The sequence below is a fragment of the Euleptes europaea genome, chromosome 4 (genome assembly GCF_029931775.1).
Source record: "Euleptes europaea isolate rEulEur1 chromosome 4, rEulEur1.hap1, whole genome shotgun sequence".
Lineage (NCBI taxonomy): Eukaryota > Metazoa > Chordata > Lepidosauria > Squamata > Sphaerodactylidae > Euleptes > Euleptes europaea.
Window position 1 is genome coordinate 45,849,264 of NC_079315.1, and position 12,286 is coordinate 45,861,549.

At 44.3% G+C, this 12,286-nt stretch overlaps 1 protein-coding gene across 1 annotated transcript; it reads left to right on the forward strand.

Moving 5' to 3' along the window:
• The first annotated feature begins 1,495 nt into the window (after positions 1-1,495).
• AK3 (adenylate kinase 3) lies at positions 1,496-10,555 on the forward strand. The gene is made up of 5 exons (XM_056848563.1): positions 1,496-1,652; positions 4,785-4,904; positions 8,557-8,729; positions 9,985-10,103; positions 10,423-10,555. Exons 1-5 carry the CDS (start codon positions 1,502-1,504, stop codon positions 10,544-10,546), a joined length of 687 nt encoding a protein of 228 aa, XP_056704541.1. The 5' UTR covers positions 1,496-1,501; the 3' UTR covers positions 10,547-10,555.
• The last annotated feature ends 1,731 nt before the right edge of the window (positions 10,556-12,286 follow it).

Below are 12,286 nucleotides of genomic sequence, written 5' to 3' on the forward strand. Positions count from 1 at the left end.
GGAGTGGTCCTACCTGGCAATGCTGTGGAGGTGGTAGGTTTGTGACTGGTCTCTCTGGCATCTTCAAAGATCAAACTAAAACTTAGTAAGAGTCCGTGGTCTTCTGACTGGTAAATTTTAAGTAGAATTTGTTATGATTATGACAATAAAGGTATTGAATTTGAATTTGACTTAGTAAGAGCGAAGAGGATCTTGGTGCAAACTGGACTAGGCTCCAGGAGATTCAGGATCTTCTGCAGTAGGAGGGGTGAAGCAAATCAGGAAGTGAAAGTGGGGAAGGGGGTATAAGCCCCCTAATTTCCCAGCTGTTTTCCTTGGGGAAACATATTGATACAAAGGTAACGGTGTGTATGTGTTTTTTTAAAGCTGTATTAATATATGTATGTGTGGTTAAGGTGTACATTTATTAATATGGGGTGGAAGACTTTAAAAAAAAACCTAACCCTCTCCCCTACGGCCCTGATCCCAAGGGTTGCCAGATACAAGTTGGGAAATTCTTGGAGGTGTGGGAGTAGAGCCTGGGAAAGGCAGGGGTTGGAGAAGGGAGGGACTTCAGAAGGGTATAACGCCCTGAAGCCTGCGGTTGCCATTTTCTCCAGGGGAACTGATCTCTGTTCTCCGGAGCTGGGTTGTCATTCCGGAGATCGCCAGGCCCCGAAGGTTGGCGTCCCCAGGTGCCCTTTCCTTTCCTTTTATCCCTTAGAAGCTCCGTGATCAATTGATCTTGAGCAGCATATATCTAGTGTTGGAGGGATATAAGGACTGAAACAAATCTTGCCACTGACAATGTAGCCTTGGGGTCCCTGTCGCTTAGTAAAAAAGGCATTATGTCAGTCACAGAGGCATTGGATTTGTATATTAAAAGGGGGGAAATATAGTGCGATCGAAGTTCCTCGTAAAAGCGGCATTCCAAAAGGGCATGGGCTAATGTGTCAATAGAGCCAGAAGAGCAAGGGCAGATCCTGTCTGAGTATGGTATATTCAGAATTCTGCCCTGCATTACCCTAGAAGGGTTAGCATTCAGTCTAGCCAAGCGAAAAGCTCTACAGAGACGAGGAGTTGTCAGATAATATGTATAGGCAGGCAGACCACGTGGAGGGGGTCCCCAGGTGTCATTCGTGGGTCCCGAGCGCACGACCTGGGGGCGCAGGCGGGGAATCTCCATTCCCGATGAAGCCGCAGTCGAGAGGCTTGTCGGCGAGCCCTTTTAGGAAAGAAAGAACAGCAAGGGGGGGGGGGGGAAAGACCGCCGAGAGCCTTCGGGGTCAAGGCAAGTCTGGCCAAGGGCGGCCAGAGCCCAAAGGAAAGCTGCCGGCTGGGCTGGGCAAAGGCCGGGGGAGGAGCGTCGGCGCTCGGCCTCCGCTTCCTGCGCTGCTGCGGGCTTTGTTGGCTGTCCGATCTGTTCAAGGGAGCTGCGGCTGGCTGCGTTTTCTGCGGGGTGGTCCGAGCTGCTGCTGAGGCGGTCTCTTGGGCCTCGCCGCCCCCGCCCAACGTTTCCAGCATGGGGGTGCGGCCCCTGCTGCTGCGGGCCGTCATCGTGGGGGCCCCCGGCTCCGGGAAAGGCACCGTCTCCTCCCGCGCCGTCAAACACTTTGCCCTGAAACATCTGTCCAGCGGCGATCTGCTCCGGGAGCACATGAACAAGAGGACGGGTAAGGGGAGAGAGCTTGGGGGTCAGGCGGGGGGGGGGCTGCTGGGAGCGGTCGGGGGTGAACCTGCGTCGCGCTGCTCAGCCAACCCCGACCTTCCAGCAGCTGCGAACATCTGGAGCCAGCGGCGGGGCAGGCGGGAAGTCTGGAAGAGCCACCTGGGAAGGCACCCCCAGAAGCGAGGCTGGCCACCTCAACCTCCCCCACCCCACCCTACCATTCTTGGGCCTTTAGCAGGTAGGCAAGAAGCAGAAATCCAGCAGATAGCAGTTTTTCGCTGACAGCATCACAGTGATGCCAGAACACATCCTTGCGGGAACCCTTTGGGGAAACTGAAAATGGGTCGCCACTCTGTGATTTGGGGTCCTGATGGTCTGCCAGCTCTGCTGTACGGCTGTTGCACATTTGCCGCTTTCTTTTGGCGGACTGAAACACACTCTCAGATGGTGGCCAACTCGGGATGGTGGTGCTAGATGTGGAATGGTGTGGCGTTTTTGGAACACAGAGTCAGTCGTGTATTCTCATGCTTCAAAATGCTGTCCTTTGCCGAGGAAAGTCGAGTAGAAGTAAAATGATTAGAGAGGGAAGTGTGTGCATGGACATATATAGCAGCATTACCCAACATTTTGGATTTGACTTTTCACAGTCTAGGATTTGACTTTTCACACTGACTTGACATGTGCATCTAGCTTTGGAAGTGTGCCAATAATCAAAGAGGTGCCCTGCTGGTCAAACCCTTGAGGCATTTAGGTTTTTAAGTTCTGCTGACACTTCTGATAACTGGGGACAGGGTGTGGCTCTGTGAAAAGCCTCTGCTTTGGATGCAGAATGCCCCGGTCTCAATCCCTGGCATCTCCAGTTAAAAAGGAACAGGTAATATGATGTGAAAGACCTCTATTTGAGACCCTGGAGAGCTGCTGCCAGTCTGAGTAGTCAATACTGAACTTGATGGAGTGATGGTGATTCAGTATAAGACAGCTTCGTGTGTGTTCAACTGTTTCTTGTTGTTGATCAAAATGAATCTGTCTGGTAAGCTCTTGCTAGCATTGTTGTATATATATCTAAACAGTTTCAAAGATATGTTAACAATTACATTTATTGCAAGTTACTTGGAGGGCCAGGTGGCAGAATAATAGCATAGACAGTTAAATAAATGGTCATTTTCCTTTCTCTTTCGAATAGCAACCAAACCACCAATCCTGTAGAAGCTTTCACACAGCAAGGCATGAAGACAATAGCTGTGGTTGTTCCCTGCATGTGCCAATCAGAATACAGCTGCTGCTTAAGGATCATTTCACATTTATAGCCAGCAGACACTGGCAGAGCAATCCATTCTTAATTATAGAAAACCCAGAGCCTCTTCAATATGGCAAGCTGTGAGATTTGAATCTGACACCCAATGGCTAATTCCAAGAGAAAGTATTAGGCTTAACCTACAGAGCCTCACTTTCCTGGCCTCAGTGCTCTGGGAAATACAGACCTGTCTTAGGCAGTGAACGCAGCTTCATAATCTGTCTTGGAAATACAAGTTTGTCTAATGACACTGGGACCTTTGTACTGGCTTATATCCTGGTTCCCATTGCTGGGAATGTCACAGAAAGTAAACTGGCTAGGCCACTTGTGGATAACATCACAGACAAAATAGGGGTTGTTGCATACTTGGGGGAGTGGGATTCCCTGTTTGCAGAAAAATGTGATGTATAAATTACCCAAAGAGAAAATTATTTAAAAAAAACAGCGAAAATAAAACACAGTTGGGTGAGGTTTGCAAGTATTCCCAAATGGGTAGAATAGTGAAAGCAGCAGAGCTTGGTTAAAGGAAACAGCATAGGTGGGAAGAAGAGGGAGAAATGACCCTGCTTAAGTCCATAAACCCTGAGAATCCTGGAGGGGGAGATTTTGAGGGTGAAGATTTCCTGTTAATTGTGTTCCGTTGCAGGTCCCTAGCTTGTCACTTCTTTAATTCCCTGCAGCATCAAAAATAATATTGAGAATGTTTTAATGGTAGTGGATGCTATTTTTTCTCACCCTGGGATGGGTGAATCTGCAAGTGTAACAGAATGAAATGAGCTCTGACTCACAAAAGCTCATATTGGAATAAATGTTAGCCTTTTGTAGAAAAACAAAGCAGAAGTCCATTGGCATCTTAAAGTCTTAACATAGCTATCCTACTGGAATTAACAGAATGATTGGTGTGGGAATGAAATGCACAAATAAAAAATATCTGAAGTGCTTTGTGTGTAGTACTGAAATTTTACTACTCTGTTATCTGTTACATATATATTTGATGTATCTGTATAGATCAGTAAATACAATGTCCATATCAGTCACTTTGTAACTTGCACCAAAAGATGCAGTGTCATCTTTGTTACCTTCATTTTTCTTCCCCTTTTACCTTGTTTGCCTCTCAAACAGAATCAGGGGTGTTTTGCTAGTTTAAATATACAATGCAGCAGTCACAAGTTCATGCAAGTTAAACATTCACTTACATTGACATGAGTTGAGAGCCTGCTTCATTGCTGCTGGTGGATATAAACCTGTATTAATGCAACTGCCCTCAAATTTACCACTGAAATTAAAGGAGGATCATATCCAGGGAGGGAGTAGGGAGGTAAGACAATGGGAAAAAAAGAGAAGAGTTATTATTGTGGAGTGTGTAGTTTGCTTAAGGGTGTTAGATGAGGGTGTTCCACTCAATGCCCGTATTGAGAGCTCAGAATTTCCCCACCTTCTGGCTAAGGTATGGGTTAACAGTTTGTAAATGCCAACGAGACTTAATTATTGACATGTAATATAAAATCTTTCCCTAAAGACTGACCATATAAAGAAGAATTAGTTGCCTGTGGAATATTACCGTATGCAGCTTTTGTTTTGCAAGAAAATATTATTTGGGGCCTGTACTCCATTGCGTGGCAACTGATTCCCTGCAGAACATAGCATACATTAGCCACAGTGGGCATCTGGCCTAGTCACATAACAAAACTCCCACATCCTCGAAGAAGAGACAGTTTGTCCCTGGTCTCTCACCACAGGAAGGCAGAAATATTGAATAAAAAGCAGAAAATTCAAAACTATTATGGGGGCAGGCAAGCTGCTGGATTCTAAGGACATTTGTTTGTTTTCTGGTTTCCACAGAAATTGGTATCATTGCTAAGACCTACATTGATCAGGGACGGCTTATTCCCGATGATATTATCACCCAGCTGATGCTAAGTGAGCTGAAAACAGTAGAGCAGCACCACTTGCTGCTAGATGGTAAGAGTCGTGGTACAACCCATTGAAAAACTGAAATTTGCCCTTGGATAATACATTAAGCACTGGGGACACGCAGAGGAACATTCTGTGAGACTAGGGTTGTGCATATCGATATACCCGAACCAAAAATAAACCCAAAATCAGATTTTTGATTATTTTTAGGATGGATCTGATTACAAAGAGCCAGCACGGGTTTCTCAAGAACAAGTCATGTCAGACTTATCTCCTTTTCTGAGAAAGTTACTACCTTGCTAGATCAGGGAAAAGCTGTAGACATAGTTCATCTAGATTTCAGTAAGGCTTTTGATAAAGTTCCCCATAATATTCTTGTTGACAAATTTTGCTGATGATACTAAATTGGGAGGGGTAGCAAATACAGTAGAAGACAGAGCCAGGATACAGGATGATCTTGACAGGCTGGAGAATTGGGCTAAAACCAATAAATTGCATTTCAACACAGATAAATGTAAAGTTCTGCATTTAGGTAGAAAAAATCAAATGCATAATTATAGGATGGGGGAGACTTGTCTTAGCTGTAGTGTGTGCGAAAAGGATCTTGGGGTCTTAGTAGACCAAACACTGAACATGAGTCAGCAGTGTGATGCGGTAGCTAAAAAGGCAAATGTGATCTTGGGCTGCATCAACAGAAGTAGTCTCCAGATCATGCAAAGTGATGGTATCACTCTGCTCTGGTTAGACCTCACCTGGAGTATTGTGTTCAGTTTTGGCCACCACAAGTTAAGAAGGATGTACACAAGCTGGAATGTGTCCAGAGGAGGGCAACAAAGATGGTTAGGGGTCTGGAGACCAAGTCCTATGAGGAAAGGTTGAAGGAGATGGGTATGTTTAGTCTGAAGAGGAGAAGAGTGAGAGGGGATGTGATAACTATCTTCAAGTACTTGAAAGGCTGTCATGTAGAGGATGGTGCCGAGTTGTTTTCTGTTGCCCCAGAAGGTCGGACCAGAACCAACGGGTTGAAATTAAATCAAAAGAGTCTCGCCTAGACATTAGGAAGAATTTCTAACAGTTAGAATGGTTCCTCAGTGGAACAGGCTTTCTTGGGAGGTGGTAAGTTCTCCTTCCCTGGAGGTTTTTAAGCAGAGGCTAGATGGCCATCTGTCAGCAATGCTGACTCTATGACCTTAGGCAGTTCATGAGAGGGAGGGCATCTTGGCCTTCTTCTGGGCATGGAGTAGGGGTCACTGGGTGTGTGTGTGGGAGGTAGTTGTGAATTTCCTGCATTGTGCAGGGGGTTGGACTAGATGACTCTGGTGGTCCCTTCCAATTCTATGATTCTATGACTATAATAAAGGACTGTTCACAGGATGTCATTTGCCACCAACATAAATGTTTCCCGTGTTTTTTCTTGGATTTAAGCTGGACATTTGCATGGACATCATACTATGCACTGCAGATATGGAGGGAGCCCCCAGACTTTGAGGCGCCAGCCTGCCAATCAGCTCTTTCCACCAGTTCTTGGCAATGTTGAATTTCTGAACCTGAAAACGGATGGACAGCTCAGCTCGCAAATGCCTGGAGGATGGGGGTGGCCCTTTTGCAGGCCTATAAAATTGGACCCCCTGTCCCAACATTCACCAAACTTCAGTGTCCGTTTAAGGAGAGTCCCTTGCAGCTACACTGCAGATTTGGTGACTCTACCTCCTAAAGTGCTCCCACAGGAGTGTCAAAAAAAATCCCCATAGACTAGAATGGAGCCGAATTTTTTCAGTAAACCTGGAAATAAAGCTGGAAAAGCCCTTTACTGGAATGGGTATTTGGCTTATTCCGGGTTTACCGAAAAAAATCGGGCCCAATAAACTCAAACCTGAAATTTACCGAAAATGTTTTTTTTTTGCACAACCCTATGTGAGACTTCTCCTCGCTTTCGAGTGCCTTCTGGAAGTTAATGATAATATGAACCTGAACAATTTTCTGAACTGATGTGAGATTTTTAGTCTGAGATTGAGGACACAGTTTTTAATATCGCCACCTGTTCTGTATCAGGCAGAATGGATATCACGGTTCCATGGCCTAATCTGCTGATTCCCTGAACCTCTTTAATAAAGTGTGGCTAATAGTACACACATGCTTGGTCTAAGCTTGTAGCTATGATTCCACAGTTCATGGTGAGAGTTTTTGTATGGAGGCTCAGGCACTTGAAAACCTTTTAGCTCTTCTCCTTAGGGATAGGAAGGCACAGTGAATATACCAAGATAGGCTTAAATTAAACAACTTCAGGACCTCACAGGGTTTGATGAGATAAAGAAGGCAATTAGAGAGAATGAGGAGCTAACCTGAGACTGGGGTCTCTGTGTGACAAGCTGTCGGGCCAATCTCAGTCCTGCCTTTTTCTCATATAGTAAATGAATGCATTTGCTTCTATTGTGTGAAGGGGGAGGTGGTGCCTGCACTGTGCCTCTGCTCTACCCCCTTTTTCCTGCGTGCTCATCCTTCTCATCGGTTTGAAACAGTAGCTTCAAACTTTCTATCTTCAGGGGATCATTTTCATGCCAACTACTCTGCCAGAAAACCTAAGCATATCTGGCACAGAAACCCTGCACATTGCAAAAGATTCTGGAATCTTTCCAGCATGAGGCTCTTATCAGTCCCACTGTGTGAACTGGAATGGATCCCAAAACCTCTGCAGCTGTGCATTTCTGGGGAAGATCAGGAGTGGAGGGCAAGCTTTTTTGTTGTTGGTTGTTATTTTACTGAGGAGCCTCTGAGAAGCTTCCAAGGGACTCTAGCTTTCTTTGGAACATTTTAAAATGTTTGTATAAAACATTGAGAAGCCCCCTCCCCCATTTGCATTAGGGAATCGGAGAGAATAAACTGAGAAAAGAGAATAAACAAGCTATAAAAACATCATTTCTAGGACAAAGAAAAAAGAAAAGAACAAAGAAAAATGCTTCTTCACAGTAGCAGTTAAGAACTGTTAAATACTTTTCCAGTTGCTCCATAATTATATTAAATGAATAACTTATTTTATTTGCACCCAGGTTAGTTTGATCGCTGTATTGTCTTCAGTGAGATGTAGCCATAGGAAAATAATCCAGAACATCTCCCTTAGCACATACATGTCATTTTAATATATCCTGAAGGTTTACTCTGGATTTTCTGACCAGGTTGTCTCTGAAATTGGGTCTGTTTGTTGTCTACCTGAAGAATAATTGATTATTATTAAGCTTGGTATGTTGTCTTCCTTAATTTGTAGGTTGGGAATAGGTAGCAGAATTACAGAGAGGGGACATTGCCAAGACTGCCATCCTGGGGCAAGGCCAGGACATTGTCCCATCAGTGGCCTTGAAATAAATGCATGTGATCCTCACTGCATGCAGATATATCCAGCTGACTCAAGTAAATGAGCCATGCTTTGTACTACAAAGAACTGCAACGGTATGACTGGTTTTTAGGGTTGCCAACTCCAGGTTGGGAAATTCTTGGAAGATTTTAGGGGTGGAGCGTTTGAGGAGAGAAGGGAGCTTAGTAGGGTAAAATGCCTAGAGTCCACCCTCCAAAGCAGCCATTTTCTCTAGGGGAACTAATCTCTATCATTAGTTTGCAACCCTACTGGTTTGCATCAGGCCTTTATTTCTTCAAGAGCTCACTTCTAGGCTACTAGACTTCTACAGTGACATTTATCATTTCAAAGGTTTTCCAAGGACTGTTCCACAGGCTGAAGCTCTGGAAAAAATGTTTTCAGTCAATACTGTGATTGACTTAGATGTGCCTTTTGAGACAATCCAGCAACGTCTGACGGCACGATGGATCCATCCTGCAAGTGGCAGGGTCTACAACCTGGAGTTCAATCCTCCCAAAGTGCCCGTAAGTGATCTGCATTTTTCTGCATGGCTGCACTTAGATGTCACCTTTACTCAATGTACTGAACATTTGGACTGCCCTGTATCTACTGACAATTCCTGCTGATTGTTATGAATGCAATTGTGCCACAATTGCAGATCTTAGGTTTAGAGTTCTGCTGATAGCTAGTATTGATCAAAACTGGAACAGACTCATCCTTGCTAGTAGTGGGAAAGCTGCTAAGCTTATTTGTGCTTTGCACTGTTTGGAAACAAAAGGCTGCATCACACCTTTGCTTTAGACATCTACATTGTTTTTATGAGTATGTGCCTTTATGTGACTGCTCTAAGCTGCTGACTGTGTAGAATCCAGATGTTACTTCTACATTAGTTTAATGCTCTTAGGCGCTAAGTTTACAGTAAATAAAAACACACACATCTTCTCCCTGTACCACCTTAGTGGTGCTAGGTGCTTATAGGGGTATTTATCTGAGGGAGAAATACCTTATCCAGATCCAGCAAGGGAAACCTGTGCTTTGACAGTATTGGTTGCCAAATAGGAGGGTGGGGAGACTAAATTCAATTTCCCCTTCCCAGAAGGTTCATTGGCACTATCAAAGCTGACAGCAACAAATGCCTAATGTATAATGTTCAGGCATGAGAGAAGGATTACACCTTTAAAAACATGTCAGTGAATGGCTTATTATTACATATTTTTAAAATAAAATACAGAACAAAACAGAGAAATGACTCCTGCCTAAGGTTAGTATTGCCATCTTTCTACCTGTAACCTATTTGCATACTGAGAGATGATAAGCAAAATGTTTATACAAATATAATCATGGCAAAGTGCACATCAAGATTAGTGCCTCGTAAGACAGCTACTGCCCTGACCTAGATGGCCCAGGCTAGCCTGATCTCGTCAGATCTCAGAAGCTAAGCAGGGTCAGCCCTGGTTAGTATTTGGATGGGAGACCACCAAGGAATACCAGGGTTGCTGTGCAGAGGAAGGCACTGGCAAACCACCTCTGTTAGTCTCTTGCCACGAAAACCCCAAATAGGGGTCGCCATAAGTTGGCTGCGACTTGAAGGCACTTTATATACACACAAGACAGCTACTAAGACACATAGAAGGAACGTGACAGACAGAAAAAACTTTCAACTGTATTGAAATCAAGATGTCCTTCGTATCTGTGAGAAGTCAGATTGATCAATACTTTTCCCAGAACCAGCCTGTGTGAAATGGCTTTATGGTTGTGCTTGTCCTTTATTATAACTAGGGCAGTGATGATATTACCGGAGAGCCTCTTGTTCAACGTGATGATGACAAACCAGAAACTGTTATGAAGAGACTTAAATCTTACGAGGCAGAAACCAAACCTGTCTTGGAGTATTACAAGTAAGATCCTTATTTTATTAGATAAGGAACTGGAAAATCAGAACCTATCCAGGATGAACGTGTGGGAGGCGGGGGCAAGGGGTTGTTTATTTAAATGGTATTGTTTAAATCAGCTGCCTTGGAAATGTATATAATCCACTTCGGGGAGAAAAGTGGTATTGACATGTGTGAGTACAAAGTTCTCTGCTTCTGAAATCCTCACAGTAGCCCAGGCAGTTTTGTTTCTAGATATAATAGGGGAGGGAGACATTCTGAAAGAACAGACACCATGAGTAAGTCAAACTTTTAATGTATCTCTCTCTCTTTTTTTTTTTTACAGAAGGAAAGGAGTGTTAGAATCATTCTCTGGAACAGAGACCAACAAAATTTGGCCCCATGTTCATCATTTTCTTCAAACCAAGCTGCCTGATGTCAGCCAGAAGGAAGATGCCACACCCAGCTGAAGCAGACTTATCCCAGCACCATTAAGTGGAAGTATTAACAGATAGCTGTGCTTCTGGGAAAAACAAATCTCATGAGGGCTTAAATCATGGAGATTAGATGGATTGCATTATGAAGTCATGTGCCACACTAATCAATAGCAAAGTTATATCTGTAAAAATGCCACATTTCAACTGTGCTATCGTCTAGTATTTCTGATATCAATTTTAAAGTGGTACTTTCATATTAGGTATTGTTGATTTTTGTAAAACTAATTTAATAAACTGATTTTTAAAATTAAATAGTAGGTAGTAAATGTATCTGGACATTGCTAGAAAGGGAGGCTGGTGTGAAAAGGTTGCACATTTTATATAAATGTGTATGAAATCAGACTTTCAGTTCCATACAGTATTGAAGATATTGTTTTATATAATATATGTGGCTGCAAATGAGATGGACAATAGGAACTTTAAGGCAGCCTTTTTCATGTACTCCAATATGCTGTTGGCTCCAGTGGCTTGCAGGAAAGACTAAAATATCCTCTTGAGAGAATGGCCCTTTATGCATGGCTGTTTCCCTCGCGGTCACCCCTCCAACAACTTTGGATCTTTTTGATTTTGCATGCAGTTTCTGACCCTCAGAGGTTTCCTCACTCTCCCCCTGCATTTCCCCGGGTTTTCAGAGACCTGTTTTCCTTCCTTCCTCAGGAAGGCCACCAGGGTCACCAAGGCTTTTGAGAAAACCCTCAGTGCAGATTCCAGGCTGAAGGGTAGGGCTATGAACTGATAATGGTTGCCCATGTACTCGAATCTCAGGAACCTTCGATGCGTCAGGAGTATGGGCATATGGAGATAGGTCTATGGTGGTCATTTGGGCACCTGGTCACAGAGCCTCCATGATGAACCTCTCCATGCAAAATGATTGGACGTGATGGTTTATGTGTTTTAGGTCTAGTATTACTTGCCAGTCCCCATTCTTTTTGGGGATTGTAAAGAATATCGAATACACTCTGGTGGACCTTTCGGATCTGGGCACTGGTTCTATGGCCCGAATGTGCACTAAATAATTGATGGCCTCTAGTGTCCTGGCATGTTTTTCCAGCTTGAAGGAAGGTGGAGATTGTACAAGCCTGTCTGGAGGGAGGCAGTGAAATTCGATGTGACATCCTGACTGGATGATGCTTAGCACCTAGGTGTCCAATTGGGATAGAGTCCATTATGGAAAGAAGTGTTGGAGTCTTTCTCCCACCTCCAGTGGCCTGGCGTCACTGCTTACCGAGCTTGTCGCCTTTGTTGGGAAGAAAGGACTGAGATGGATGATTGAATCTGCCCGATCTGTGAAAGAACCCCCTGGAGGAGTTCCATGAAGGACGTCTCCAGTCTTGTTTGTCTAAAGCATGGCACTGTATGGAAGGATCTAAAAGACTGTGAGGAGTAGCCCTTGCCCTCCTTTTTGGTGTGTGTGGGCATCATGTGTTCATCTTTGTTATCTGCCAGCATCCTATCCAACTTGTCCCCAAAGAGATTTCCGTCGGTTAGTGGATAAGCCATGAGGATGGACTTGGACCTGAAAGTGGACGGCAAGGCTCTTAGAGTGCCCTCCTAATGGCAGCATTGGCTGCTACCGATCTGGCAGAAAAGGTTAAGGCATCTATTTTCCCTGGTCATCAACTGAGAAAATGTTCTGATCCAAACTATAGAGGCCCTCACTATGATGGCAGCTGAGGCAGTAGCCTGGATAGCCAGCATGGAGGCCTGGTGAAC

Excerpts from the sequence above, each read along its gene's own strand:
- AK3 (XM_056848563.1), top strand. The coding sequence starts at position 1,502 with ATGGGGGTGCGGCCCCTGCTGCTGCGGGCCGTCATCGTGGGGGCCCCC. Across the intron at positions 1,653-4,784 it reads GCACATGAACAAGAGGACGG|AAATTGGTATCATTGCTAAG; the intron begins GTAAGGGGAGAG and ends TGGTTTCCACAG. Across the intron at positions 8,730-9,984 it reads TCAATCCTCCCAAAGTGCCC|GGCAGTGATGATATTACCGG; the intron begins GTAAGTGATCTG and ends TATTATAACTAG.